The sequence below is a fragment of the Rhinatrema bivittatum genome, chromosome 19 (assembly GCF_901001135.1).
Source record: "Rhinatrema bivittatum chromosome 19, aRhiBiv1.1, whole genome shotgun sequence".
NCBI classification, from domain to species: Eukaryota; Metazoa; Chordata; class Amphibia; order Gymnophiona; family Rhinatrematidae; genus Rhinatrema; species Rhinatrema bivittatum.
In genome coordinates, this window is record NC_042633.1 from 31,384,414 (window position 1) to 31,411,989 (window position 27,576).

Below are 27,576 nucleotides of genomic sequence, written 5' to 3' on the forward strand. Positions count from 1 at the left end.
AGATGTAGGGCATAGGCTGCGTAGGCCAATGCCTAAGCTGCCACATTTTGAAGCCATCCAGATTTCCAAGGCCGAAAAAGGATCCTGCTCCTGCTTGTTTTAGGGCAAAGCTTCAAAGGGGCACTGCCATGGCACTTTGCCCATGGGCACCAATATCTTAAATTCAGCCATGTGCATAACTCCTGCACTATTTATTCTCACAACCTTTTGTGAGAAGCACAGAAATATGCTCAGCACTTTCAGAGAACTGGCCACGCAGGAGAGCAGAGCCAAAGGGCAGGAGTAAGGGAGGGATGGGGGATCAGTGGTGCTAGAGTGAACAGGGAGACAGTGTGATTGTGGTGGTGGGGGACAGGATGAGAAAAGGCAAGCTATGTGGGGGGGGGTGGGAGCAGGCTACAAACTGTACGCGAGGGGGACAGTGAGCAGTGGGGAGGACTGTGGGGATGAGAGAGTGAGAAATGGAGGCTGGAGAAGGGTAGGAATGTGCAACGAACAAGATTGCTGGGGTGGAGCAAGGAACCAATTCCCTCTCATGCTAATTTCAGCAGCCCCTATCGTGGGCAATCAGCAGGTTTCTGCAGCAGGCTAGGTTGCATAGCTGTGCGTTATCTCTGCTCAACTTATTACATATCTGAACCAGCCAAGGTCTCCCCCTCCCTCCCTTCACCTTGCCTCCAGCCAAAGTGACAGAAAACTTCTCTCAGTCCAGAGGACAGGAGGCATGTGAGACGCACACAGGCACACCCAACCAGCAAGAGAGGGAAGAAGGGGAATAGAGAGAAGGGGAGGCAGCCACACAGAGTCAGACAGGAAGACACCCACGACATGTCCGACAGCCCAAGCGAGAGAACCAGGCAGGATCCCAAGGGGCACGGTCCTGCTGAGGCCGAGACCGCCTGTGTGGAAATTAAAGCAGCCATGGAGAAATGGTGAGTGCTCCATCCCCCTCCCATCCAATGCCCTTTGAACTATTCTGGCAGGTTAGAGCTGCAGGCCTCCCGAGGGTAAGAGAAGAGAGAGTAGCGAGGAAACGCACAAGGAGCCAGCAGTGGCCTGGGGTTGTGAGGGTTCATGGAGCAGCCTGGGGGTTAGGATATACCAGACTACCTGGGTGTGATGATTGTAGAGGAAAGAACTTTCTGTCGGAAGCCAACTAGAGCTAAAATGAGCTCTTCTACTCTATCCAAGACTCCCTGGTCTATAGTGCTTAATGAGCTGGTCTACCATGTTCAAAGCTCTCTAGTCTATGGCACTTTATGAAGAGCTGTTATAGTTTCTCCAAATAGTGGATTGTAGCCCACAATTTGATTGGCCCACTTCAGCATGAATTTAACATTTGCAACCCTCTTATCAGCAACAGTAGCTTGTGTGTATTTCTGTGTGTAAAGATACACATACTTTTTCAACCACTGTGTAATTGCAGACTATGATAAATAGTCTCATAAATATCATTGGTTAAAGTTCACTAGAAATTTCTGCAGGGACTGGGCAGTTACTTTGATAAGAGACGGAGGTTAGGGCTAGCCTGTGGTGGAGGGGCGTGATCCAATGCAATTCCATAGGTGGACGCACTTTTACGGGAGGTTTGCTGTGCACTTAGGCCATAATTGTGAGCAGAAGGCAGGAGCAAACTAACTTGTGTAATCAAAATAAAACCATTGAATGTTTACTTCAAGATTCCACGTTAAGCTGCCATACAGAATCCAGTTAAGCTGGAGGAAGCCATCTTGTTTACCTATGATGCCATTGATCACATACACTATGTTTCCTCTCTGTAACCCAGTGAGGATGATACACAAGCAAGAACGAAGCGTGAAAGGCCAATTGTTCAGTGGGCTTACTCTTGCGTGAGACCCAATGGATGTCATCTTTGTCTTCACGGATCCCTCCATATCTGGGTGGATTGTATATTTAAACTCTTGCATTAGATGCCTTTTTTGAGGGTAGGGGAGTGGTGCTAATTGCATACTATCACAACCCCAACAGACAGTAGTCACTCCACTTTTTACCTTGAGATTGGTTGGTAGCATGAAAATGTCCTTCCACCAGGTGCCATGATCTGTCTTTCCTAGCCCACAAAATGGATACCTCTCCTAGTTGATCACAAGCTCTGTTCCTTAGATATAAAATAGTATTTATTTATTTTAGTGGTATATCTTTTTCTATAAGGAGCCTGTGTTTAATTGGATATAGAAGCTGAGGAGTTCTGGCATGAAGGACCGAGAGGGCTAGGGTCAATTAATAGCTCCATGTTTCCAAACATGTTTGTAAACAGTTTGATTGGCAATTTCTTCTGTTTTAATATTCCATGTACCCTACTTCCAACTATCCACTACACTCATGTCATGGCTCTCCTTTTCACCTGGGATTCAGGCAAAAACTAGGCGTTTGCCTTAATCTGGCTTTCCTGGTCCAGAAGCTTAAAATAAATGAATGATGTCAAAAACGGGTTGAGCCCATCCCGGCTTTGCTCTTGTGGAGGTCTATGGACTTGCAGTTCAAATTATTCTGATGGAAAGTGGGAGCTACAAGTCCCAGGGGATGCCATGGGTGCAAAGTCAGCACAGGCTCAGCCTGTCCCCAGGACTGCCAGGAACCCCGAGGGACGGATCAGTTTTTGGGGTGGGAGGTGCAAGACCACAACCGGATTAGCCTCTAAGGAATCTCTCGGCACCCGTCCAGCTGTTTCTTCTTGTTCTTCACCTGCAGCGTGGGGATTAAGATGCAGGAATCTGTTCTGGGTAAGAAATCAGCTCTGAGTAATCCGGGATCTCATCTCCCCACTTGCTGCAGGCCCCTGCAGGACTCCAGGCGTAGGAATATCTCCTCACCGCAGGTCAACCCAGTCTGGAATTTGACCTGTTGTGGATTTGTCGTTCTGATTTTTCCCCTTCAGTTACCTAGGGAAAAACAGATCTATTTTAGATGGACCCTACTGCAGCTGCCTGGTGGTGTAGGAGCAGTCATTTACAATAATTTAGTCCTGAAAAGGGAATTTAAGAAAAGAACTGTAATAACATGACAACAAATAAAAAATGAGATATATTGCACAGGGAGAATTAGACATTCAACTTAAAATATAATCTGGAGGGAGAGGAGCTGAACAGAGCGCAGCATTCAGGCATCCACCGAGCCAGTAAACACCGCTCCATAGTGCTCTGCTTGGAGGTGGGAACGCACCAGCACCCAGAACAGGGCTTCCCAATCCATGCCTGTCCAAGAGCTGCCTCTTGCCCTTCTAGATGACCATCTTCGCGACAGCCAGGAAGAGATTGACCACAAGTTTAGTTTTACAGAACCTTCTCAACAGGAGAAATGTTGATGGTCATTTGATAATGAATCTGTAAATACTTTTTTTCCCTCGGAATCCTATATGTAGTATTTTAATTCCTATATTTTATGATTTGGGCTTTTGTACTGAAATAAAAGCATTTTCAAAGGCAAAGCCTCTCCGACTTTCTAGCTCTCAGTTCAATCCTGACACGCTGCCAAAGTATGGCTTCAACGTCCCAGCGAGCTGAACTCTCGGGGCCTGGGAGAAAACAAAACTCAGAGGGGTCTTTTCTATTTCTCACATCTGTAAAAAAAAAAAAGAAAAAGCTGCGTGTGCAAAAGAGCCAGATGTGGAGAAGCAGAGCAGCGCTTTCCTGCCTCTTCTGTGGAAAAGCCTTCGAGAAAGGGATCTCCCGGGACGGAAAAGGGGGAGATTTTGTGGAAAGCTAAGAAGGGACATTTGCAGAAAGGAAAATATCCCTCTCGCCCCCCTACAACATCACCAGCATGGCTGTCCGAGGAGGAATCGCATGCATCCGAATGTTCCTGATGGTCTTTAATTCCCTCCTGTGTCTCTGCGGACTGATGCTCCTGATTTTTGGCTTCTGGCTGTGTATCGACAGCTGGCAGATGGAAGACTCGGAGCTGGAGCCAAGCAGCACCTCCTTTTCCTTTGGCCTCGCCGTGTTTTTCCTGATGGCGGTCGGGGCATTCGTGATGTTCCTGGGGGCCGTAGGGTGCTTTGGTGCGGGCCTCGAAGCGCTGAACGTGCTGGAAATGTACTTCGCCCTCCTGCTGAGTGCCCTGGTGGTCGAGCTAATCGTGGCCGTGGTGAGCATCGTCGAGCAGGACTGGGTGGTGGCCACGCTGCAGGATCTGCACGCCCACGTCTACATCAAGTTTCTGAAGACAGAGAAGACGTCGCTGGGATTGACCCTGATGGTGCTTCACCACGCATTGGACTGCTGTGGCTCCAGGGGGCTCGTGGATCAGCTCGTCGCACACACCTGCCCCGCCCGGTCGGGGCTGGCGGTTTTTACGCTGCAGTCCTGCTCCTCCACCATCACCGCCCTCTTCGAGCAGCAGGGTCACGTCGTCTACGCGGCGTGGATTGGGCTGATCATGGTGACCATCCTGGCCATGGTCTTCTCTGTGGTGCTCTGGGCCAGGATCCGCCGGAGTGGGAAGCGCTAGAATGCCGAGCCCCCTCCCCCCCCCCACCATTGTCATGGCTCTCACCTGGCAGAGGCCACGCCAGCAGCAGCACATCCCACCGTTTGTCCAACCCGTACCCATGCTCGCATGGCAAACCTCACCCCTTTTTTTTTTTTTTACTACTGTGTTTCCATCTTCAAGGTCACAGTCACAAAATACGGTGCCCCTTGGCAGGTTTGTTGACCACTTTGTCAGATTTTGTGCTACTTTGCATTTGTCTTCTGAGACCAAGACAACCCCAGAATTGGCAGAGGAAGGAGACTGGCACCAGCTAGAAAGTTTGGGACCTGGAGTGGATTCCCAGGCCGCTGTAATTTCTAACCATAGCTCATGCTCCAGGACAAAGCTGGGAGCTCTACTCTGTGACTTTGAATTCTTAGAAATAACATTGTATTATTAACCTTACCTAGTCCAGATTTGGAGAGCGTCTGTCTGTGGTCTGCATATATTAGCAAGGTGAAAAGTGGCCCTTGGATCCTTTTCTGCCATCAGATTTTCAGGGCCATTTAACTAGCTAAATGGCCCCATTTGAATATCTGGCTGCAATTAGCAGCTGAGATAGCACCGGCTAACTCTATATCCAGCTAGCGAGGGGGCAACACCTGTCCAGCTGGGTAAGCACCGATATTCAGTGTTATCTGGCCGAATAGGTATAGGGCTGCTATTTGGTTGTCCTGCAAGTAGCCGAGTATGTTCAGTGCTGCAGCTGCATCCCTGAATACCTCCGCTAACCCAGGCAGCCGCATAAGAGCTGAATGTCGGGCCCTGCTAGGATGCATCTTCTGTGCAGGGAGCTGGAGTAGTCTGGCATGTTTGGATTTCCCGGTAGGCAGCGTTTTGCTATTCTCACGCCTATTGGGATACTGGTAGTTCTACCCCGGTGCCCTCTTCTTTTCTCTTCTCCTCCCCTTGTACCTCTCTGTCCTCCCTTCCTCAAGCCCAGCCTCTGCTTTCCTCCACCTATTCCTCAGGTGCTCCAGTTGCAAAGCGTAAACATGAGGAACATTCTCACTGTGCCCCTCCCCCCAGAACTCAATCCCACTACTGACCCTCATCAGACTCCTACCACCACCTTCTCCCCCTGGCCCTTGTACTCACCTAGCATCCCGGCCAGGATTTGCTTATCCCGCCTACTATTTTTGTCTCTACGCCACCCAAGATTTGGGGGCCAGCACCACACACACACCTCACTGCATTGTCGGTAAACTCCATGTGTTAATAAAAGAGCTTTAGCTAAATCTCGAGCTTTCGGTCCTGATTTCTGAACTGCACTGGGGCAGGTCACCATGACTTCCTCCTCTTTCAGCTGCTGCCCGCTGCCGGGGCTCTCTTGCCAGACCTGTGCGGGTTATCCCAGCCGATGGCTCTTATCGCTTCCCTGCCCTGCATAGGAAGATGATCAGGAGCTTCTTCTAGCAAGTTCAACACAGGAAATGTAATTTTGCTTTTTTTTTTTCATTCTACTTTTTGGGAACTTTTACCCTTTGTTTCCGGTATGTCCTTCCCCTCCCTTTGTGTCTCTGCTTTTCTCATTATCCTGTCCCCTGTGTGTCTCTGATCTTCCCTATATATCCCCCCCCACTGTGTGTTTCTGATCTTCTCTTTCCCCTTCTCTCCCATGTGTCTCTTCCTTCTGTTTCTACCTTCCTTCCCTGTATATCGCTCTTCCCCCTCTCCCTCATGTCTGCTCTTCTCTCCCCATTCCCTTGTGTGTTTCCTCTCTCCCTTCCTTGTCTCTGCTCTTCTCCCTCCCTCCCGCCCTGTATTTCTCTCATGTGTCTTTGTGCATTCTCCCCTCCACTCTCTCCCTGTGTGTCTTTTTTCTCTCTCTCTCTCCCTCCCCTGTGTGTCTCTCTTCCCCTCTCCCCTGCATTTCTGTCTGCACACTTCTCTCTCCCTTCCTTCCTTGTATATAACTGATCTTCTGTCTCCTCTCACTCCCTGTGTTTTATTTTTCAATGCTGCCCCTGTGCCCCAGATAAGAGGCTGAAACTGAGCAGTCTAGGAGTGAGATGTAAATGGAGTTCATTATGAAAAAGGGAAGGTGAGAAGTAGATTATGCCAGTTCTAGTCAATACTTTTGAGAGTGATATTGCAGCATGGTTAGAAGTTTGTCTTTTAGTGAACGACACTAAGATCTACCACAGAGTGGACACTCCTGAAGAAGTAATCAGAATGAGAAGTGATTTACGAAAATCTGTGGAAGCTCCGCAGCCCTGGCCGATTTAATGGGGGCAGGGTGACGCAGGAAGGTAGGCCCATCCCCAGACTGGGTTATGTTTGTGGTAGAAGTGGCAGTCAAGGAGCCTGGGAAAGCCCTGGCTGGGCAGGCCTGGGCCCCGGTTTCAATTGCAGAGGGCAAGAGGGCATTTATAGGGCCATGGGAAGTCCTTTTTTAAAAAAAAATCTGTTCTTTTTTGTTTTGTTTTGGGAGGAGTTTTTTTGTAGTTTTTTTTGGGGTTTTTTTCGGTTCAGCAAACAAACCGAATTGGAAAAAAAACATTAAACAAACTGAAAACTTTTTTAAAAGCCCCCAAAATTTAAAAAAAAATGAAAATTTTGGGGCTGTACATCCTTACTTTTTATTTTATTTACCAAACTTTTTATACCGGTATTTGGAGCAAGCCAGTTTACAATAAATACAATTAACTAAAATTCTACTACAGTCAGATAAATAATATAAAACTATTGACCAGATCGATGCTGTCGATTGATGGAGGTGGGGCACAGTCTGGAAAGGCCATGGGAACCTAGGAAATAGGATGTGCAGATCAGATCCCCAGTGGTGTTGGTGGCTGCATGGATTACTGTGGGACCCTGTGGTATAAAATGGGAGTGGTAGGGTGTTATACATTGTATGCATACTCGGCCACCCAGGAGGGCGCAGTACAATTTAATTAGCCACCTTTCCAAATGCCAGGTTAAGGAAAGTTACAAATTCAGGTACAGTTAGTAGGTCCCTGCCCCAGAGGTCTGGTTTGTACGTGAGGCAACGGAAGATAAAGTGACTTGCTCAAGGTTACAAGAAGAGTGACTGCAAGAAGCAGGAATTGAGCCCTGGTTCTTAAACCTGCTGTGACAGCCACTGGGCCACTCCTCCTCTCCATACAAACACATAATACTCACCGCCCCTCCCCATGCCCAGTGTGCTCATGTTACACTCCCTATACTTACAAACCTCTGCCCCAACGCACAATCACCACCTGCCCAGTACTCTCATTTCCACACTGCCCTCCTCGGAGATCTCTCCCCATAAACCCCTGCCTAGTGCTCTCAACCCTCTCTCCCCCTACCCAATGCTCTTACCTGACATTCTCTCTACTCCGTGCTCTCACGCCACTCCACTCCTGCCCAAGTCTCTCACTCAACAATCCTACCCAGGGCTCTCACCCTCCAAACCTCTCAGCCCAGTGTTCTCACTCCCCACTGCCCAGGGCTTTCATTCCACTCTTCCCTGCTGTGCTCGGCTGAGCACACGACTCTGCAGGTGCTTGGATATGCATCTTGGATGCATCCAAAACACACGTCCAAATAAGCATGAGGCTAATAGTGCTCATCACATGTAAGCTCATGTTGATGAGGCTATTTAGCTAGTACTCCCGATATTTGTACTGGGTGAAGAGACAAAAGCAGACACCGTCCTCGGAACATTTCATGGAAACGTAATAATGGTCTGTTCTGGAATCAGACCGTCTTGCTTTGCAAACTGAAATTGTCTTTGGAAAACATCTTTAGGCTGCCACAAGAGACTCGCATGCCCGGTTAAGGCGCTCCAGCGGGGTTTGAAGTTTGCCATCTTCCCAACCCTCAGCACTCCAAGCCCCTGGGCTGATTCCTTATACCTCGCTTGAGCTTACTTCATTGAAACCCTCCCATCATCATTTTTTCCACCCTCCCCATCCGGGTTGTCAAGGCAAACCAGAGTAGATTTCCCGCACCTAGAAATTTCTAACCACATGTCATGATGCCACGCCACAAAGACTTGACACGCTAAAATGGAGCGTTTATCCTGTTGGACTCTATGCCATCATGGACATAAAGCGCCACACCTCCTCCCGAGTGCTCCTCTCTGTCATTGCGATATAATTTGTACCCCGGTATAGCACTGTCCCATTGGTTATCCTCTTTCCACCATGTCTCTGAGATGCCAATTAAGTCTATGTCATCATTCACTGCTATACATTCTAATTCTCCCATCTTACTTCTTAGACTTCTGGCATTAGCATACAAACATTTCAAAGTGTGTTTTTTGTTTGTATTAGCATTCTGCTTTTTAATTGATAGGGATAAGTTAGACTTTTTTAACTTCTGTTTATTCTCTGCCTTACTATTAAAAGCACAAACACACTAAATAATATTCCCCAATAGTTAACTTCGCCCCACTACTTTTGAAAAAGAAAATTTTCCAAGCAAAACTTACTGATTCCTTTCAGCCACCAGCAAGGTGATCCTCTCCTCTCAGTGCTCCCACTGGCTTGTCTGCGTATTTCCTCCTACTCCTTCAGCCAGCCTTCTTGCTCAGAAGCCGTCTCTCTTCAGATTATCCCTAGATCTGTGTCAGCGCCTCCTGTGGCTCTCGCTCCGCAAAGTTATTAAGGGTGGCTACTTCTCCAGTAAAACTGGCTATGATTACATCGGAGCAGAGGAAAAGGGGATAGTGTCAGAGAGGCAGGCCTTAAAGGTGAAGGGAAAGCACAAAGCCCAGGGTTAATTAAAGCAAATATTTCTCACTGTCACATGTGAACAATTATTTGTCATGTAACAGGATAGGCAGCACATGGTTAGAGGGAATTAAAAATCCCTTTATCAAATAATGTCTAATCTAGGGAGGTTAGATGAACTGATGAAGGTGGAATGAGGGCTACAGCCGAGGTCTGCAATGTTCCCCCCACCTCCTCCACTCTGCCTGGTTTAAGCAGCGTCTTCTCTTAACTCTAACCCCACCCCTTCTTTTGCAGTGTGACGGAAAAGGGTGAAAAAAGCTGCCAGGAAGCCATCGAGGCCTACCAAGCCTGCCTGAAGTCCCTGGGGATCAAAGAATGACAGCAAGCCTCTCCCCCCTCCCCTCGGTGAGCCATTCCGTGACAGCAAGTGCCCTGTCTATCTGTTCTGCACCTCCCAAGTCCTCGTTGGGGGGGGGCGGGCGTTTGCCAGATACTTTCAAACCAATGGGACAGGCCAAGCTTGTCCATGACCATCCACAGCCATCTGGTAACCCTGTCCAGCTCCTCAGATTCCTACAGGTGGCCTTCGTCAACTCCGAAATGGCAGAACAAAAAATATCTTCTTGCTCTCAAACAAAAAAACAGCCCCACGCATGCTATCAGTGGCTCGTGATATACCTGTCTAAAAATACCTAATAAAATTATTCTCTGACTTGGGGAAAATAAAAATGATCATGGCCTATATTTGGGGGGAAACCCCCCACTGAGCCTCATTACCTGTGCTATAATGTGGACATTTCCAGCAATTGGAGACTCTATGGGGGTAGTACAGGGATAGGCAACTCCAGCCCTAGAATGCCACAGCCAGGACTGGACATGAAGATATCCATAAAATATATATATATATGCATGAGGCACATTTGCATGCACTGTCTCCATTGTAAGCAAATGTGCCTCATGCGTATTCATCGTGGAGGTCCTGGAAGGCAGGACCTCTTTGCAGAAACTCAGGCCCTACAGGGTGGGTCCATGAGGCACTAGAGGAAGGCACCATCCACGGCGGCCGGGGCTCCAACTCAGCAGCCTCTGGGAGAAGGCAGGACCTGTTCCCTGAAGGAGTTCAGATGGGCAGTGGGGTACAGAAGACCGGGCCGGGAAACTGCCGCACCAGCCAGGTCATTTCTAGCGGGAAGAGAGAGCCGAGCACGGTCTCACGTTGGCAACTAGACAAGCAGGACTGCAGCGGCCTGGTGGGAAGGGTAAGAGCAGTCCAACCGTTCCTATGACTTCAGTCAAGGGGCAGGAGAGAAATGCGATGGGTTTTGTTCCCTTTGCTTAGTGAAATTCCAGCGAGCTGGGTGGGGTGGGGTGGGGTGGGGGGGTTTCTATATTTTTATAGATCTGTACTATTGCTTTACTTGCTTTTTCTTTTCAAACAGCCAGTGGGTGGAGATGTTTATGCAGAGACGATGAGTGGGATGCTCTTAGGTCTTGCGGCCTCTGCTGCCACCCGCTGGCGAATCCCAATGCTGGCACATCGAACGGGGAAAAGAGTTACATAAGAATCACGGCTCAAGAGAGCCCGAATATCTTACAAACAGTGTCCAAAACCCACTTCAGGGTTTTATTTGTGGCAGGCAAAGCAGAGGGTTTGGTTTACCTAGCTTTACTATTTGAAAAACATCTTTTGTACGCTTGAGAGAAATGTGGAAGTGTCGAAACCAATAGCATAGTATGGAAAAGGAGCTGGAGCAGCAGTCCGATTATTCAGGATGGAGGGCTGCCCGAGGGGAATAAAGGGCTGGATTGCAGGGCATGAATGGAGCATCGCTGAGTGCAACTCCTCCATGAACTCCCACAGCCCTCATCTCCCACCAAAATGTTCTTGGGCAGAGTCAGCGCCACTAAATCAAAGCAAAACACGTCCCTCCTTCTAGACTTCTCTACTATTCGCACCATGTCCCACCTCAACCCAATTCTCTCCTCCCACTTCTAGCAAGAGCCATTCCCTTGCCTTCTGCCCTCTCCGTTCCATATTCCTTATACTTTCCATGCACCCTCCCTCACGTTCTCCCTCTTAGGCTGCTTCCCCGCTTCTCTTCTCTCTTCCAGGTCAGTTTATCACACAGGGCATTTGCCCTCAGTTCTCCATGTTCCCGTCATTCTTGGTTCCTCTCCCTGCTGGAACCATTTCCCCATGCATGGCAGTGAGGGGTATGGGAAATCACACCCTGTACTCTGAAGGGCAGCAGCCGGGATCTTTTGGCCTTTTTCCCCGCTGTAGAAATGATGATACCACACAAGCATGAACTAGGAGCGATGGTTGCTCTGCCAGGGATGTCAAAACCAGCTGTTGAAATAAAACTATTTTATGATGGTCTGCTATTCTTTATGAGCCAAGATAACGCCATGTCCCACTCGCTTAGGCTTCGTTTGGCATACTCCAACACCAGAGATGCAGGCCTGTTTTTCTATGAGAAACTGAACTTTACTGTCATAGAGACAATGGGTCTAAACAGCCTCAGCTCCCTAGGGAGCCTAGACTGCCAGCACAACTCCCCTCAACCCAACTTGACCCACCCATTTACACTAAGACCACGGTTCCCACACCTATCCTGGAGGATCCCCAGCCACTCACGTTAGCAGGATATCCACCAGGAATATGCATGAGACGTTTGCATGCACTGCCTCCATCGCATGCCCATTTTATCATTGCAGATATCCTGAAAACCGGACTGGAAGGGGGGGAAAGGTGGTCTCCAGGGCAGGTTGGGGAACCTCTGCATGAAGACCAGCAGAACTACACATTCTATCCAAAAACAGGGCTGGAGCAGTTGCCCTGGACTGATGTAGCAACCCAAAGGGATCCTAATCTTCAGCTTAGCACCACTGACCAGTCTCTAAAGGCTGGCACTGAACCCCCTTAAACCTCTTGTATAACCCCATCTAGATGAAGAAGGGCACCAAGATAGAAAATGACGCATAAAAACCAGCCCTGCTGGTAGCAATGCATAGACAAAGGAGACAACAGCGACCAAGACGAATGTACATGGTTTGGTAGACCTGAAAAAAAAAAAAGGATGAGGCTGTACCTGTAATTAAAAAACTGTAATTTCTTTATTTTGTAAATATTCTCATTAAACACAGCCCTGCTGCTTTTCAGAAGCTCCTTATGGACAGCTGTCATTCCTCCTGTATCCCAAAGAGTCCTTCAATGTCGGCCAATGCAGTTCTATCTTCCCCTCCCTTCTACTGATTGACGTATTTCCTTAGCTTCTGCCACAGCTGATCCATGCTCTGTCCCAGGAGCATTCCAGCTCTCCTGTACATCCAGCCTCCCTTCACCAGGAGAGCCTGCCCTTCTCCTGTAGGTTCATGCTCCTTCCAAAGAGGATTTCCCCATCTCTTCTCTTTCATGCTCCTTACAGGCGTATTTTCTCATGTTGAGCTCAGTTTATCATTTCCCCTATCATTCTTTTCTCTCCACCCCAGGCTCAGTCACTCGCTCTGGCTGACTAGGACAGGAAAATCCTAATATGGGCTCCAAAAAGTGCTCCCCCAGGACCGGAGGCCCATGCTCCTCTGTCTACAAAGGACCATACACAGCTAGGGAGGTGTGGATGCTCCTCCAACAATATCTAAAGCATGTGTTACAATAAAACGCTGCTTTACCACCATTGGATGATGGTTATTGGGACAAGATGGCTTCAGGGCACCTGAGTAGCTAGCTTGTTTATTTATTTATTTATTTATTGGTCCATATTCAGATACAGGCCGGCTAGCAAAGTGACCCAGATAAATTGATCTGGCTAAGTTTGGAGATATTTTTCAAGAGTGAAACCATACTATTGAATATAGCCGGCTATCTTAAAAGTTATCCGGTTAACTATAGCCAGCTACTTTATGGACAGCACGGTGGCCTGACCAGACTTAGCCAGCTATCATCCAGCGAACTATGAATATTGGAATTAGCTGCCTAACTCAACTCCTCCCAGTTACAGGCCGGGAACACTCCTAACTTATCCAGCTAAATTCTTATTAACAGCCTAGAATTGAGCTAGATAAGTACCCAAATATTCATTTAACTAACTTCTGAGTTAGCCAACTAAATGCTTTCGAATATGGACCTCTTAATTATTACAAAATGTATATGCCACCCAGTAAAAAGTTCTCAGTGGCTTCCAACTATCACATTCATAAAATCATAAACAGATGCAGATAGAGAATAAATCTATATACACATTGCCAGTTCAGTGAGGTCTTGACTTTGTTGCAAAGATCTTAATAAAGACCTGGAGTCCCCAATTTTCTATAAGAAATCAAGGTGCACGTTCATAGATGCGACCTTTAAAAGCTTTACCACAGACAACTCTGGCTAGGTTGCCACTTCTGCCCAGGTCAACCAAACTAGCTAATCCAGCTCGGATGGTACCCACTGCATGTTATTTCCTTAGGGGAAATGAATGGAAAATAAAATCAGAATGACACACCCATGCATGAAGTGGAGCAAAAGCAGGACTGGATCAACCTGTTCTGTTGACCCAGCCTGAGGGGGCAACCAAAGCAACTGGGATCAGCAGCTCAATGGTAAGCAGTCTCTCAAGGCCGACTCTGACCCCCAACAATCATGCAGTCCCCATCCCCATGAGGAAAGGGCAAGAGTGGCTTTTTTGTTTACTTATTTGTATGCTTTTTATATACCGAAGTTTGGTGCAGGCCTTCACTCCAGTTTACAGGTATAACAGTTTACATGAACAGGAAAACTGTAACTATAACAGCTAAGTTTTAGAGGTTTAACAGTGATGTAATGTATCACATTGAATATATTTTACAAGCGAAAAACAACTGGCTTATGTGGAATGGGGCTGGGCTTCTCCAAAGACAGCAGGCCAAAGTCAGCCATAACCAGAGCAAGAATTCTCCCTGCACTGAGGCCCTACCTCCCACCGTTGATGGCTGCTTCTCTCTTGGTGCCGATGCACTCCACAGAGAAAACGGGCCTCTTCCTGCCTAGTGCGCTCTGCACCAAGATAACCGGTCATGCTAGATGGCACAGACTGGAAGAACGGATAACTTAGCACCATGGCACCTTGCCGTCATGCCCTATAAGGCAATGCCAGCTGCACCAAAGAGATCCTCACTGAGGAGATTGAAGGCAGCCGCCCAGCATTCATCAGCACCGAGGGAGCCTGCGCTGGAGGGAGCCTTCGCATCATGTAGATGCTTCTGTCGGCACCTCGTCCCGCACCGCAGGCTTCCATGCCGAGCTTGAGCCTTCGGGTTGTGGGGGATGCACGAGTTGGCAACAAGGGAGAGGGGGGCGGCGAGAGAAGCAGATTTCCAGCCTGATCTCAGATTCTTCTTATGGGACCAGAAATCCAGAGAGGCCTCACTCCTGGAGGAGTGGCTGCAATGCCCACCAGGGTGCTGGGGCTTCAGGGCCACGAACAAGGTCATCTTGGATTTTGACTTTTCCAATTTGATATTTTGTTTTTAAAGGTAGGACTTAAATGTCCTTGAAAAAAAAAAAAAAAAAAGGAATTATTTGAAAAATGGAAAAAAAAAAAATAGAGAGGAGACATCCAGCCATGTGGTAGCTGGGATGAACTGACAGCTGTTCACGCATGCTCTGAAACATTTCTGAGCTCTGACAGCTGGGTCCCTGTTGGCACCGTTGGATGACATCACCCACTGGCTGTGGACGATTTAATGCTGCTTGACGACAGAGAGCAAGATGGCGCATGATTCATAACCACCAGTCCCAAGGGCAGCAATTTCATTTCATTTATTTATTTATAGAAACAGAGAAATGTCAGCAGAAAAGGACGCAAGTGCTCATCCAGCCTGCCCAGCAAGCTTATGGTATCATCTGCTGGGCTGTACAGGTCACCCCCATCCTTATCAGTTTCCCAGACCGACTTGTTGGTCGCTGTCTGAGTGCAATTCCCCGTTGCTGCCAGAGCGGCACACATCATATAATACAAACAGTAATAAAAATTAAATTAAAAAATTTTAAAAATTAAATCCTTCACCTTGCCCATCATTGTGCCCCCCCCCCCCCCCTCCACAACCACCCGACCTTATTAACTCCACTAGTACCCAATGTGTAGACAAACGAGATAAGAGACCAATACAAATCTACATGGTTTATTAAACCAGAAGAAAAAAAAATTACACATAAATTACAGATACAGTTCCAAAAGTTTCTTTTTAATCTTCATAAAATATCAAACACTCAGGATCATCTTATATACTGTACATAAAGCTTTACTGAAAGACACACAGGAAGTGTGTGCAGTGCAGAATCTATTATCTTCCCCCTAAAAATACCAGCAGACTTCGTTAATTGTGTGCAGCCTCCATAACGCCCGTCCACCAGCCCAAAAACCAAAGTCACCAGCTCCTGCCAGGAGTGGACTGCCTCAGTTACCCACTCGTTCAAACCCAGAACCAGCAGGCCCCCCTCACAACCGTGCAGCCTGAATAACTCTCCCCCCCCCCCCGAAACAGCCACCAGGTCCCAGTGTCCTGTGCAGCCTCAGCACCTCCAGGTCTCTCCAGTGCTGCGGAGCATTATTAAAACCTCCTTCATCCCAGACACAGCCAGCAGACCCCTCTGATACACTACAACCTCAATCACAATCACCAGGCCCCTTCCCGCCATGCATCTATCGCTTTCCCACTAGTAACTAAAGCACATCTGCTATAATCAGTTCCTAAAATAAGGTGGAAAACAGTCATTTTATTTACAAACCAAGAGTAATATGATAGAACTCCAAGCCATGCCTTCAATGACCCCCTCTCCCCCCCCCCAAAAAAAAGATGCCTAGACTGTGGTATGGAGAAGTGGAAGATGAGGGGAGAGGGATAACAGAGGGAGAAAAGGCACTGACCCCTGAAATCCAGGGTCACCAGTTTAACACAACCCCCTCCCATGGGTGACAGGACAGCACGACCCTACCCACAAGCTGCCAGCCGGCCTGAACTAACACAGCCCTGGTCTTACCCCTGCTGCCTCTATGGCCTTGGAGTTTGTTTTTTCATCTCCATACCAGCAGTCACCCTCCTCAGTCTTCAGCAACCTCAGATATTTCTATAAGGACTCCTGAAGCTTTTCACACCGCCACCTGGGGGTGACGGCGGCAGCGGTAGAAATCTTTGCATCTATGACGGGGAGAGGCAGCGTATGTGCTCTTAACAGTCAAACCAGCAGGGAGGGAAGGTGGGGCACTCAGGGAAGTGACCTTCCTGCCAAGGATTAACTTAACACCCAAGGGCACCCGCGCTAACCAGAGCTCAGCAGCAGCAAATGGTGGCGAACGAAGAGCAGTCCATGGGCCGTCGAGAGAAACGCAGGGGCCTCGACCGCGTCCACCTGCTCAGGAAGACACACAGAAGGGCAGAAAACAGACAGATGGACTGGGGGTGCTCCTTGGACTATAAACAAAGAAATGAAGGCCTAAAGAAGCAGCAGCACAGCTATGAAAGAGGCAAGCTGGTCAATTTCAGGGATACTGTCTTCACATGTTTAAGTTTGCAGGCAGCAGGGCCGCTTCAGACCCTTGTGTTGTTGCCACATTTCTCATGTGGCAACAACCGTAGTGCTGTAATAGTGTCATACACTGTGTTCTAAAAAAAAAATACATATCCTGAAACTGGAGGCAGTCAGGGAGAAAAGGCTCAGCCTGGGGAGAACGCATCCTATGCCGTCTAAAACCTGCAACAGGGAAGAGTGCGGGATGCGAAGGGGAGTAGTCCCCTCACTCGGCTAATCATAGGCGAGAGAACTCATCCCCCAGACATGCCCAGGAAGGGAACAGCTGCAAAAGAACAGGGGGGTGGGGGCGAGGCAATGACTGACGACGGGCCCCCCCCCGCCAGGCAGTCAGAGCGGGCATGCAGCTTCATCTGTAGCTTTTAATTGCAGGGTAGGCATCCGGGCAGGTCTTCTCCCCCCTCCCCCCCCCGTTATTCTGCAAATGGAAAAAGTTAGAAACCACGGCAAGGGCGGAGGATCGGGACGGCGGCACGAGACACGGGTTCCTCTAGTCCCTGCGGAGGTTGTTGAGCCTTGCTTCCAGGTCGGCATCCGCATCGGCCAGGGCGGCCGCCTGTTCCGCCTGCTTCCCCGATGCCACGCTCAGTGACCCACCGGTGGACGGGAGATCTGGGGGGAGAGAGAGAGATGGTGGGGGGATATGTTAGTACATACAGGCTTTTACATATCTGCCCAACGTCCAGTGTGCAGGGCAGCTTCCAAGACTACCACTTCTCCTTCCTAGCAAAAAGTCCTTTCCCAAGTTAGAAGGAAGCAGCTGTGTCCATCCAGGGGATGAGGCTGGTAGGGAAGAGAGATTTCGGGCGATTCGCCTTGAAACCCTATCTGAATATTGGCTTGGATACCCCACTGCAGTAACATATGGGCAGCGCAGCCATCAAACATCTAGCGAAAAGCTGGGCAGCTACGCCACCCAATTGCTTCGGCTGTCCGTTTAACTCTTGAAAAATCCTTTACTTTTATTCAATGCCTCACAAAACAACAAACAAATAAAAAAATCTAGTCTTGGGTTTAGATCTGATTGTTTGCCCACCCCGGGAGATTTCGCTGTTACCCAGTTTCCAGTGCTCCTCCTGTTGGCAGCTCGGGATCCGTTCACAAACTCTAAGCCCTCCACAGGAACAGCACCTGCAAGAGACGGCGCTCCGCTCCCCCCCCCCCCCCCCCCCGGTACCGAGCCGAGAGGTAGGAACATGAAATGCAGCCGTGGCCCTATCGCTGCCGGGCTCAGTCCGTATCTGGGTGCTTGCAGCTAGACTTCTGCAGTTTTGGACTTGCCTTCCTTTTCCCTGGCTCTGTACCAGGACCCACCTACAGGCTGAACGGGGGTGGGGACAAGCATACCCAACCTGCTGCCGAGTGTGCATACTTACTGGACAATTCGTCGGACACCGTGAGGCCCAGCTCGTCCAGCACCTGAGAAACAACAGCGTCGCTGCAGAGAGACGGGGAAGGGGGAAAGGGATGAGACCAACGACGGCTGCCGCAGCACCTGCCAAAGCCCCGTGCCCTGCTAGACAACGGCTAACGGGAGTCTAGATCACCAGCCAACCAAAAGACGTCCCTCAATCCAAAGAGTTGCATAGTAATTAGGAGGAGGAACATTCAGTTCTGGAAGAGGACTAAGTAAGAGCAGAAGCCATTCTACAGTCCTAACATCACCCAAAGGGATGGCTCCCCCTGCCCTTACACGTCCACTGCTACCTCTGCCCTTCCTTCTCAGAGCAAACACACACCTCTCCTCCTCGTCATCCTCATCCCCCATGGCGTCATCAATGGCATCGTTCATCATCTCCTCCTTCATGTCCATGATCTCGGACTGTTTCTCAAACTCCATCATAATCTTCTGGATCTGGGGCAGCTTCAGCTGGAAGAGAAGCAGAGCAGATACCGCCATCCCGTAGCCTTAACCCTATACTCAGACACCATAGGCAAGTCAAATCCCTACAACACAGTGATAGAGATGGGAAGAGTGGTGGGGTTTGGAAAAGGATAACACAGGAGCTAGGAGTCCGGGGAGCTTGGGTGGACAAATGGATGGGCAGTTGGAACGCTGGCTGAAGAGTATTTGACTGGAGAATGGGTAGGAAGGACAATTATATGGGTGGATGGACAGTAATGTCTGGCAGCCGATTTGGAGGAAGGGAAAACAGATGGATGGAAGTTATAGGAAGAATGTGTAGTTCAGCGTTACACTGTTCACAAAATAAATATCTGGCCAACTTCAAAACAGCCATTCCTTCCAAATGCCTGTCACACATTGTAGTACAGTTTGACTCCACTGATTTCCTGTGGGTGAATGGAAAGCCAGAAAGAGAGGCAATAGGTAGGGAAGGAGATTAGATGGGTAGCAAGAGAACATGAAGACGGGAAGAGCGGACAGGTGGCTATATGGGCAGCAGAAAGCTCAGTTTTGCAGAAGGGGAGTTGGGTGGACAGCTAGGTAGAACATAAGATAAAACCTGCCCCCGCCATACTTGTCTATTCATGGTCGCCATGGCCTTGGTGACTCCCTTCATAGCCTGGGCCATTGAGTTGTTGGACTTCAGCGTCTGGATCTTGAGCGAAACGGCCTGAATGTTTGCTCTCATCATGATAAACTTCTTCACGTAGCGCCGGGTGCGCACCAGGTCCTTGGCCATAATCTTCACGGCATCCTGGGGAAAGGAAGCAGAGTGGCGATGCTTCACTTGCTCCCGAACAAGGGTCCCCCACTGAAAGTCTGCTCCTGCCTTCTCCCGCCCTGCTGCCACCTCTTCGCCCGTCATATTTCCATTCCCCTCCGCCCTCTTCTTTGCTAGATATTTCCCTCAGCTTTTGATACCATAAAGCCTTAGGAACAACAGGGTCTACTTTAGCTTGCTTCTGATTCTACCTTTCACAATGCTTTCAGCGGGTGAGAATCAAGGACGAGACCTCATCTCGGCACCCTAATCAGACAGGCTCAAGCCTTGTCAGTGGCCCTTTTTAATGCATCTCTGCTGTCTCCTGCTCCCCCACTGGGGTCCACTGTAAATTATACATGGACAGCAGACGACTGTTCTTCCCTTTAAAATTTCATCTGACCCTTAACCACTCAATTTGCAACCCTATGCCTCAACATCACCAAAACCGAAATCACTGTCCTCTCTCGTCTGCCTTCCGATAACCCTCCCTCTGCGTTTACATTTGATGGTCACCTCATCCAGATTGCCAATAAAGTTTGTAACGATCGGTAAAATATTTGATCCTGCCCTTTCAATGCCGAGCTACGTCACTGAAGACCACTTTCTCAACCCAAATGACTTCCGACCCGTTCTTCAACCACTCAGCCTCAGGACTTCATGACTACAACTATCTAGATGGGGTCTCCCAGCTAAATACTTTTCTGAACCATGCACCTGATTCCCAAGGCAGTTGCCCGAGCGTTGACAGGTGCCAGACTACCCCCTTTCTTCAGTCACTGCGTTGGCTCTCCCCGGATTTCTGCTACATTAAAAACCTACCCTGACACACACACATACCTTCCGCCCGTCCAGTCAGAAGCTCCTCGATTTGTCGGAGGCCTGCGAGAGCTTTTTCCACAGCAGGCCCTCTTATTTTGAACTCCTGAAAGAACCCTTTGCACCACACTTTTTTTTTTTTCCTTTTCCTGCACTTATCTGCAGACTCTGCAACAACTAATCTGTTTTGCATCTTGAACATGGTTCAGCAGATTTCTATCTTGCTCTATTGTCTCATTTTGGTTTAATGTTTTTTTTTTTCTTTTTGTGTGTTGTACCCTGTCCCAAGCTACTGGAGGGCACAGACAAATCTCTCATCCCCTTTGACATCAGCCACAATTTTCCTCTCTGTTTCCATCCTGCACCCTCCCTTTTTCTCTTCCCCCAGGCTCTATGGACCCCACCTGTCACCTTTCGCTGCTTCTCCCTTCTCTATAGTTTTTACCATCTACCTCCTTTCAGCCCACCTCTTCCTGCCTTGCTTTCCTTTATTATCTCATCTCAGCATCTCCCGACCCCACCTTCTCTCCCATGTCCCCATATTCCTTTTTCCTTCCTCCTATCCCTTAACCTCCAACACGTACTTCCCCTTCTCTTCTCCCTCCCTTGCTCCCCACCTCTGCCCATTATTAACCCTCCTTCTCCCCAGCTCTCACCATCTGCCCCTGCTTGGCCATTTTCTTTATATCTGCAATGATTTTCTTCTCCTGCTGCTCCAGTTTCTGTCTCTCTCGGTCCAGATCCCTCATGGCTCGATTTAAGGCCCGCTGGTTCTGTCTCAGCATCTCCTCGGGGGTTTTCCGGCGCCCGAACAGGAACTCCATCCTGACTGGTGCTATCTGAAAAGCTCCCAGGTTAAACGTGGGAGAGGAAAGCAGAGTTAGAGGCCGAGGGCGTGGATTCTCTCCACCTCAGCACTTCCACAGTTTTTATTTTCCCCCCTGATCTCTTCCCCTGCTAGCCTCACTTCTTGAATTTGCAGGAAACGAAAGCCTTGGCCAACAGATGTACCTTTCAAAGTGGGGCAGGCAAGTGGACTTGCAGGCTTTTTATGTTTTGGCAGAGTCCTTAAATTCAACCTTAATAATCAGACTCCTGGTCTTCTAGGCTGGGACAAAAAGCAAAGCAGATGTGTGACCACAGGGCTTTTTCTTCTTCTTTGCAACACAAATTTCCACATTCGCTATGTGAATTTCCACGTAATACGTGCACCACTGAACATTAAGAGATAGGTTTTCCTTACAGGAAATTAGGCAAGAGACCGGAGTCTGCCGGTGACCCCTGACAGGGCTCAGTGACATTATAACGCACTTTGACGTCCCTGAGATTTCAACTGAACCAAAACTGGCTGGTTTCCCTATACGGATTGTAAGGGTCCATGAAAAGTATGAGCTAGGATTTACCAGGCACTCTAGTATCTGAGGCTCAAATATGAATGAAATTGGATGAATGGTTTCAGAGTTATCAGGTTGGGGGGGGACGGACACAGACAAATACAGACACAAGGCCAATTTTTCTTTATATTCAAACCAAAAAATAGGGACCCAAATCCATTCATATTCAGCCTGCTCTGCGATATGCCATCCCTGTATGCATTTACAGCACGTACTCATGAGAGGAATCAGTCTTCTCGCAAAATGAACTAGTGAACAACTAACTTTGCTTAACCCGAGCACCCCCAAGATGACATAGGAGCACTTTAAACATTTCCCCAGTCTACTAGCTCTGAATTATGACCGCTACACCTGACCCCAGAGGTGCAAATGCCTAAGTCTATATTCAAGGCTTACCTGCTCACTTCCACGAGATCCAACACCTGTCCCCCAAATTCTGTAACAGAAAAAGTAAAGGTGGGTCAGGGTGACTAGCGACCAGAAAACCACGAGGTAGGGTGAGCTACAAATTCTAATAAGCTCTTTTCGTTTATTTCGGGACCTCAAAGAGTGTATACACGTGGAAAAGTATGTAAACCGGCAGTCCTTTCAGATTACAATGCACGATATGCCACACCCATACCCAAATCTATTCTTGTGTTCATCCGTGCAACGTCCAAGTCAATGCCAGAGTCATGACACCAGCACGTCCAAGCCAAGCCCTTGCCGCTCAGAGTACAGGAGCGAACACAGATGCAGTGGCCGGAGCAAAACATACAGCTCCTGTCCTATCCCACTACTCTGGAGGGGAGGGCCTTGATGCAGGTGGGGCAGTGCCTGGAGAGCGCTTATCTTGCTCAGGTGGTGGGAGGAAAGTGGAGCAGCCAGAACGTGGAGGGAAAGACTCCTCCCCCACTGCACTTCAGAACCAGTTTGGACAAGGTGTCTTAACGTGCAGACCTGAAACTTTTTATGTTAAAAGAAACAGCAGCAGGGAAAAGTGGCATTTAATGCAAAATGTTTACAAGCTACTTTGAGATCAAAGCCCCTATCAACGTTGTTTACAATAAAGTCATAACCTCCATTACTGGTCATATATTCAAAACAACTCAAGCCAGTACCCTGGTGGTACAGCAAACACATTGTCATGCAGTGATTGCAAACAATTCAAAGAACACAGTATCTCAAATATTATCAAATGATAGCCTAGCATACACACAATATAGTGCCAAAATCTCAAAGGATATATTGAACTGCAAGCTCCAGTAAATTATTGCTTGTGGATATAGACATAGATATACACACACATACACACAAGAAACAGGAGACCTACAGATGATGAAAGCCAAGAAGTGGGTGGAGAGGACACATAACAGCATGGTTAACCTGTTGGCAGACATGCTAACACCTGGCTACCAACTGGCCAAAGGTCTCCCTCACAGTTCTTAGCGAAGCATTGCATGAGACTACGTGAACTCTGTTAATATGTGGGATATTTTTAGTTCTATTATTTGATGCATTTCAAGTTGAGTCCTTTCTGGTCACCTTTTCCTTCAGACCAGAATTGTGCCCCATCTTGGGTGAATTTCTTATTCAAGAAGGCAGGTAAATAAAGCCAAATAAATGCATAAATAAATTACAGTGAATTACACTGTCCATTGGGCACTAGTAACATTTCTTTCCCTGCCCCAATTTATTGGGGCAGGGAAAGAAATGTACTACATATCATCCACAGTGCTACAAGATATATGCAGGGCTGTGCAAATACACACATTTTATTTAGAATCTTTTAATATACCGATACTCAAGACAAATATCTTATCGTACCGGTTTACAGCAAAAAACAAGGGAAAACCAACGATATATGAGAAAGTTACAAAAAACAGGGTGTTGAATTCAAGGACAACTAAGAGAGGAAAGTAAAATTAACCTAGACAGTCCCATCTCTGAAGAGCTTACAAACTATTCAAGACAGACAAACAGGACAAATAAGAGACTTTGGGAATAATAGGTAGTGTGTTATCTTCTCTATTTCTTTGGCTGCCTGAGGCATGTCCAGTGCAATAAAGTGTGCTCAGCCTAGCACACAGGTTAACACACAGTCGAATGCACTAGACTATCACCCAATGCAATAAGGGGATCTCTGCATCGCTAATAGCGCTCATCGCATGTAAAAGCCATGTAGATGAGTCTATTAGCTACTACCCCAATGCAAAAAATCCCCATGTTCCCAATGCACACTTTGTAACATGGCAAATTTAACGCCGGCCCTAGAGCTGGTGTAAAATCTCGCCGTGCGTCAAGGGTTCAACTAAAAAACAAAAAAATACTGCTTTTCTGTTGTTCCACTCTCAATGAGGGGGCGTACAATATACGTGCTCCAGGCCATGGATATTGCGTGCATATACATTGTGCCAGTGAATTACCTGCAGCGTATTGAGCATCGTTTTCCTAACCCCGTACAGCCATATCTCCTGGTCGTCTGAATCTTTTGAGGGCTAGGGACATACTTTTTAGTGCAGCAGCACATTAGTATATCACATCGCACGCCCAGGAGAGGTGGATGTGCGTGCATTGAAAGAAAAAAAAAAACAGGCGCCCAGTTTGGAAGCATGTTTTTACGCATGTGACACTGCACCAGCCCCTTAGCCATTACCGCAGGGACCTCTACTACGGAAGCGTCAAAGAGTACAAGGGCAGAAGTGCCCATTCCCCAAAGGCAGAACTCAGGGGTAGCCTGTTCTACATCCCACATCCCTTCAGCACTTTAAAGGGGAGGATCCCGACACAGCCAGTCTCTCTGAAGGTGGAGCTAGACATTTGGGTATCCAAAAGATACTTTATGCATGATTTTAGGAATTGAAAATATATTAAAAGTTTTATGCAAGTGTTGTAAACAGTTATGATGGAATCCACCGAATGATGGTAAATACACAGAAACTTGTAAATAAATAAATAAGATAAATATTTATTTATCACCTTTTCTATACCGACATTAAAATACACATCATATCGGTTTACATTTTAACGTAAAAATGGTGGAAAATTACAATAAACAGGGAAAGGGGGAACGGGGCAACTGATAAATACAAAAGGACGCACAGAGGCGAAATTTAGCAAAATGAAAAATGAAAACTAAAGAGAATACAGTATGCAAAAAGTAAAACATATCTACAAATATACAAGCAGTAGTTAAGTGGCTACATGGAGTCATCAGAGAGCAATTGAGAGGTGTCAAGGAGCGACGGGAGGAGTAAGAGGTGCCGGGGAGGTGTATAGTAGTCAAACGAGGAAAATTAATCAGGGAAAGCCTGGTGAAAGAGCCAGGTTTTTAGCATTTTTCTTAACTTAAGAGGGCATGGCTCCAAACGAAGGTTAAGGGGTAGAGTGTTCCAGTGCATGGGGCCAGCAATCGACAGGGCACGGTCCCTGGTGGCTGTCAGACGAGCCTTTTTAAGTGGAGGGACTTGTAAGGTGTATTTGCGGTTCGCTCAGGAGGGGCGGGAAGAATGAGTAAGTTGTAAGGGTTCACTGAGCCACAAGGAGTTATGGTTGTGGATGGCTTTGTGAATGATAGTTAGCGTTTTGAACAGAATGCAGTATGTGATGTGGAGCCAGTGTAGGTCCTTGAGGATGGGGGTTATATGGTCTGATTTACGAGCATTGCTTATCATCCTTGCCATTGCATTTTGTAAAATCTGGAGAGGTTTGATGTTAGAGAGAGGAAGGCCCAGGTACAAGGAGTTGCAGTAATCGAGCTTGGAGGTTAAAGTGGCTTGGATAACTGCTTTGAGGTCTTGTGTGTGGAGAAGGGACTTGAGCTTCTTTAATGACCATAAGTTTATAGAAACCTCCTTTAATGACAGAGGAAATATGTTTTTTTAGGTTCAGGTGCGTGTCCACAAAGACACCTAGGTTCCGTACAGGGTGGTGAGAAGTAATAAATAATAAATAAATAGAATCCTTCACAAATCCCTTACCATCATTCATAAAACCATTCACCACCAGGTCCCCATCGACCTGCAACTCCCACTCAGACTCCACACCTCTTCAAGACCTATCAGGGAAGCCTACAAAGGATCCCTGCACAACCCTTCTACCAAATCCACCCATCTGTCAACCACTAGAGAACGGGCCTTCTTGACAGCAGGACCAGCCATCTGGAATGCTATCCCCCCCCCCTCCGATCTCAGACAGGAACCCTGCTTGTTGACATTCAGGAAAAAACTTAAGACCTGGCTGTTTCAACAAGCCTTCCCCTAACCCAGGCCTACATCAGCTATGCCACAGACCATTTACTAAGGCCTTCTGTTCAGCGCACGCCATCTCAGACACTATAACTGATTTGTTATAGTTACCGAGTTACCTTTCTACTTCTGGCTTCTTCACCTTCCGAGTTCCATTACCCTTGTTTTATTGTAACTTTTTGCCTCTTCTTCTATGTTAAGGTTAATGTTATAACCCCCGGTTCCTTGTAAACCGATATTTATTTTTATTTATTTATTTGCGTCTTTTCTATACCGGCATTCATGGTTAGAAACCACATCATGCCGGTTTACATGTAACAAGGGGTGAGAACAGAGAACGGAACATAAACAAGTGCAAGGAGATCAAAAGTTACATTACAACAAGGGTCTTAAACTTGGAGGAGAGATAAGAATAAGAGAGCCGAACTGTAAGGATTACATTATTTACATTATATACATTATACTGTGAAGTCTCTTGTATAATTTACTATCTCTTATAAAATTGATATGATCTGTATCATGATATGATCTGTATCATGAATGTCGGTATAAAAAAAGTACTAAATAAATAAGATGCCAGAAAGTGATAACCGGGACACCACAGACGATAATGATCTGTACAACACAGTCAAGGAGGCAATAAAACTTGATCCCCCGCACCAGAGGAAGCTCATCACACGATAAGCCACTCAAAAGAAGCCATAAAACTCTAGCGGGTGCCAAAGCTCTATCCACCACCCTCACTTCAACCCTGGGTTTCTACCCCACCAAGCCCCCAATCTCTTCTCTCTCTCCCCCCTCCTCCGTCCATTTACTCTCGGCTCTTTCCCCTATCCTGCTCCTCCTCCACTCCCTTTTTTTGGGTGTCGCCCTATCTCCCCATCCCCAGTTCTTTCTCTCTTCCCTATCCCCTCAATCTCCGCGCTCCCTGCTCCCACTCCAGATATATCTTTCCCCTCTTCTTAGTCTCCGTTTTCCCTTCTCCCGCTTCAAATCTCTCTCTACACTGAGTTTCCGGTCGGTCGGTCTCTCTCCGGTTTGTTTCCTACCTTTCTCCGACCGTCGCTTCCTGTTTCTCTCTCTCGAGACGTCACCCCCATCCGAAAGCCTAGGAAGGGGTGGAGCTTGGCGACGCTGACCGTATCACTCGCAGGCTCGCGTCATTTCCTGTCTAAACAGATTAACTTTCTGGCACGTGACTTCCTCGCGAACAACCAGCATGAACCCCCACCTCCTCGCCCAATCGCCTGGCGAGCTACTGAGCAGATTGACCTGTTTTGCATGACGTCACCGAAAGCCGACGTCCCCTCCCCGCCATCTCTATTGTTAGAACCATCCAATGCACGTGACTCGGGAGTTTCTTTTGTAAGGTGCGGGGAAAAAAAAATTCTTTTCCGTCCACCTGACGCGGAAATAACCTACTGCTATGTGGGGAAGACATCTTTTTGTGACGTCACCGCAGCCTCCCGTGCGCTGGTCAAACTGCTGCTAGGTGACGAGGGCGTCATGCTTGGGAGACACACAGTGAGAGGGTGTTAGCCCCCCTAAAGCTTTTTTTTTTTTTTTTTATTGCAAAGGTATAGGGATGGGCATGGGAGAAATGAGGCAAGGAGGCACTAGCAGACAGGAAGCTATAATCCTAAAAAAAATCTGCCAGCCATTCGCAACCCTAATAAGAGAGCACTCTACCTGAGTTCTTTCCCCAAAAAATTTAGTCTAAAAAGCAATGTATAGGAGACCCCACCAAAGTCACCAGCATGC

General features: G+C 47.8%; 2 protein-coding genes and 1 long non-coding RNA gene across 5 annotated transcripts; 2 read left to right on the forward strand and 1 right to left on the reverse strand.

Moving 5' to 3' along the window:
• Positions 1 to 658: 658 nt before the first annotated feature.
• On the forward strand, positions 659 to 9,897 carry LOC115080485. Its single transcript, XR_003853570.1, has 2 exons — positions 659 to 932; positions 9,450 to 9,897. It is a non-coding gene; the product is annotated as an uncharacterized LOC115080485 (long non-coding RNA).
• On the forward strand, positions 3,626 to 5,759 carry LOC115080478 (CD9 antigen-like). The gene has a single exon (XM_029584675.1). It carries the CDS (start codon positions 3,784 to 3,786, stop codon positions 4,468 to 4,470), a length of 687 nt encoding a protein of 228 aa, XP_029440535.1. The 5' UTR covers positions 3,626 to 3,783; the 3' UTR covers positions 4,471 to 5,759.
• A 5,389-nt stretch (positions 9,898 to 15,286) lies between the features above and the next one.
• On the reverse strand, positions 15,287 to 27,055 carry CHMP2A (charged multivesicular body protein 2A). Of its 3 annotated transcripts, XM_029584677.1 has the most exons (8): positions 26,865 to 27,055; positions 21,986 to 22,025; positions 21,207 to 21,303; positions 20,852 to 21,034; positions 19,191 to 19,370; positions 18,450 to 18,580; positions 18,087 to 18,148; positions 15,287 to 17,322 (listed from the first exon to the last, which is right to left on the reverse strand). In XM_029584677.1, exons 4-8 carry the CDS (start codon positions 21,017 to 21,019, stop codon positions 17,201 to 17,203), a joined length of 663 nt encoding a protein of 220 aa, XP_029440537.1. In that variant the 5' UTR covers positions 21,020 to 21,034; positions 21,207 to 21,303; positions 21,986 to 22,025; positions 26,865 to 27,055; the 3' UTR covers positions 15,287 to 17,200. The 3 variants fall into 3 exon arrangements, with proteins under 3 accessions (XP_029440537.1, XP_029440538.1, XP_029440536.1); XM_029584678.1 differs by lacking the exon at positions 21,207 to 21,303 and having other exon boundaries at positions 20,852 to 21,042; XM_029584676.1 differs by lacking the exon at positions 21,207 to 21,303 and having other exon boundaries at positions 26,865 to 27,027.
• Positions 27,056 to 27,576: the final 521 nt, after the last annotated feature.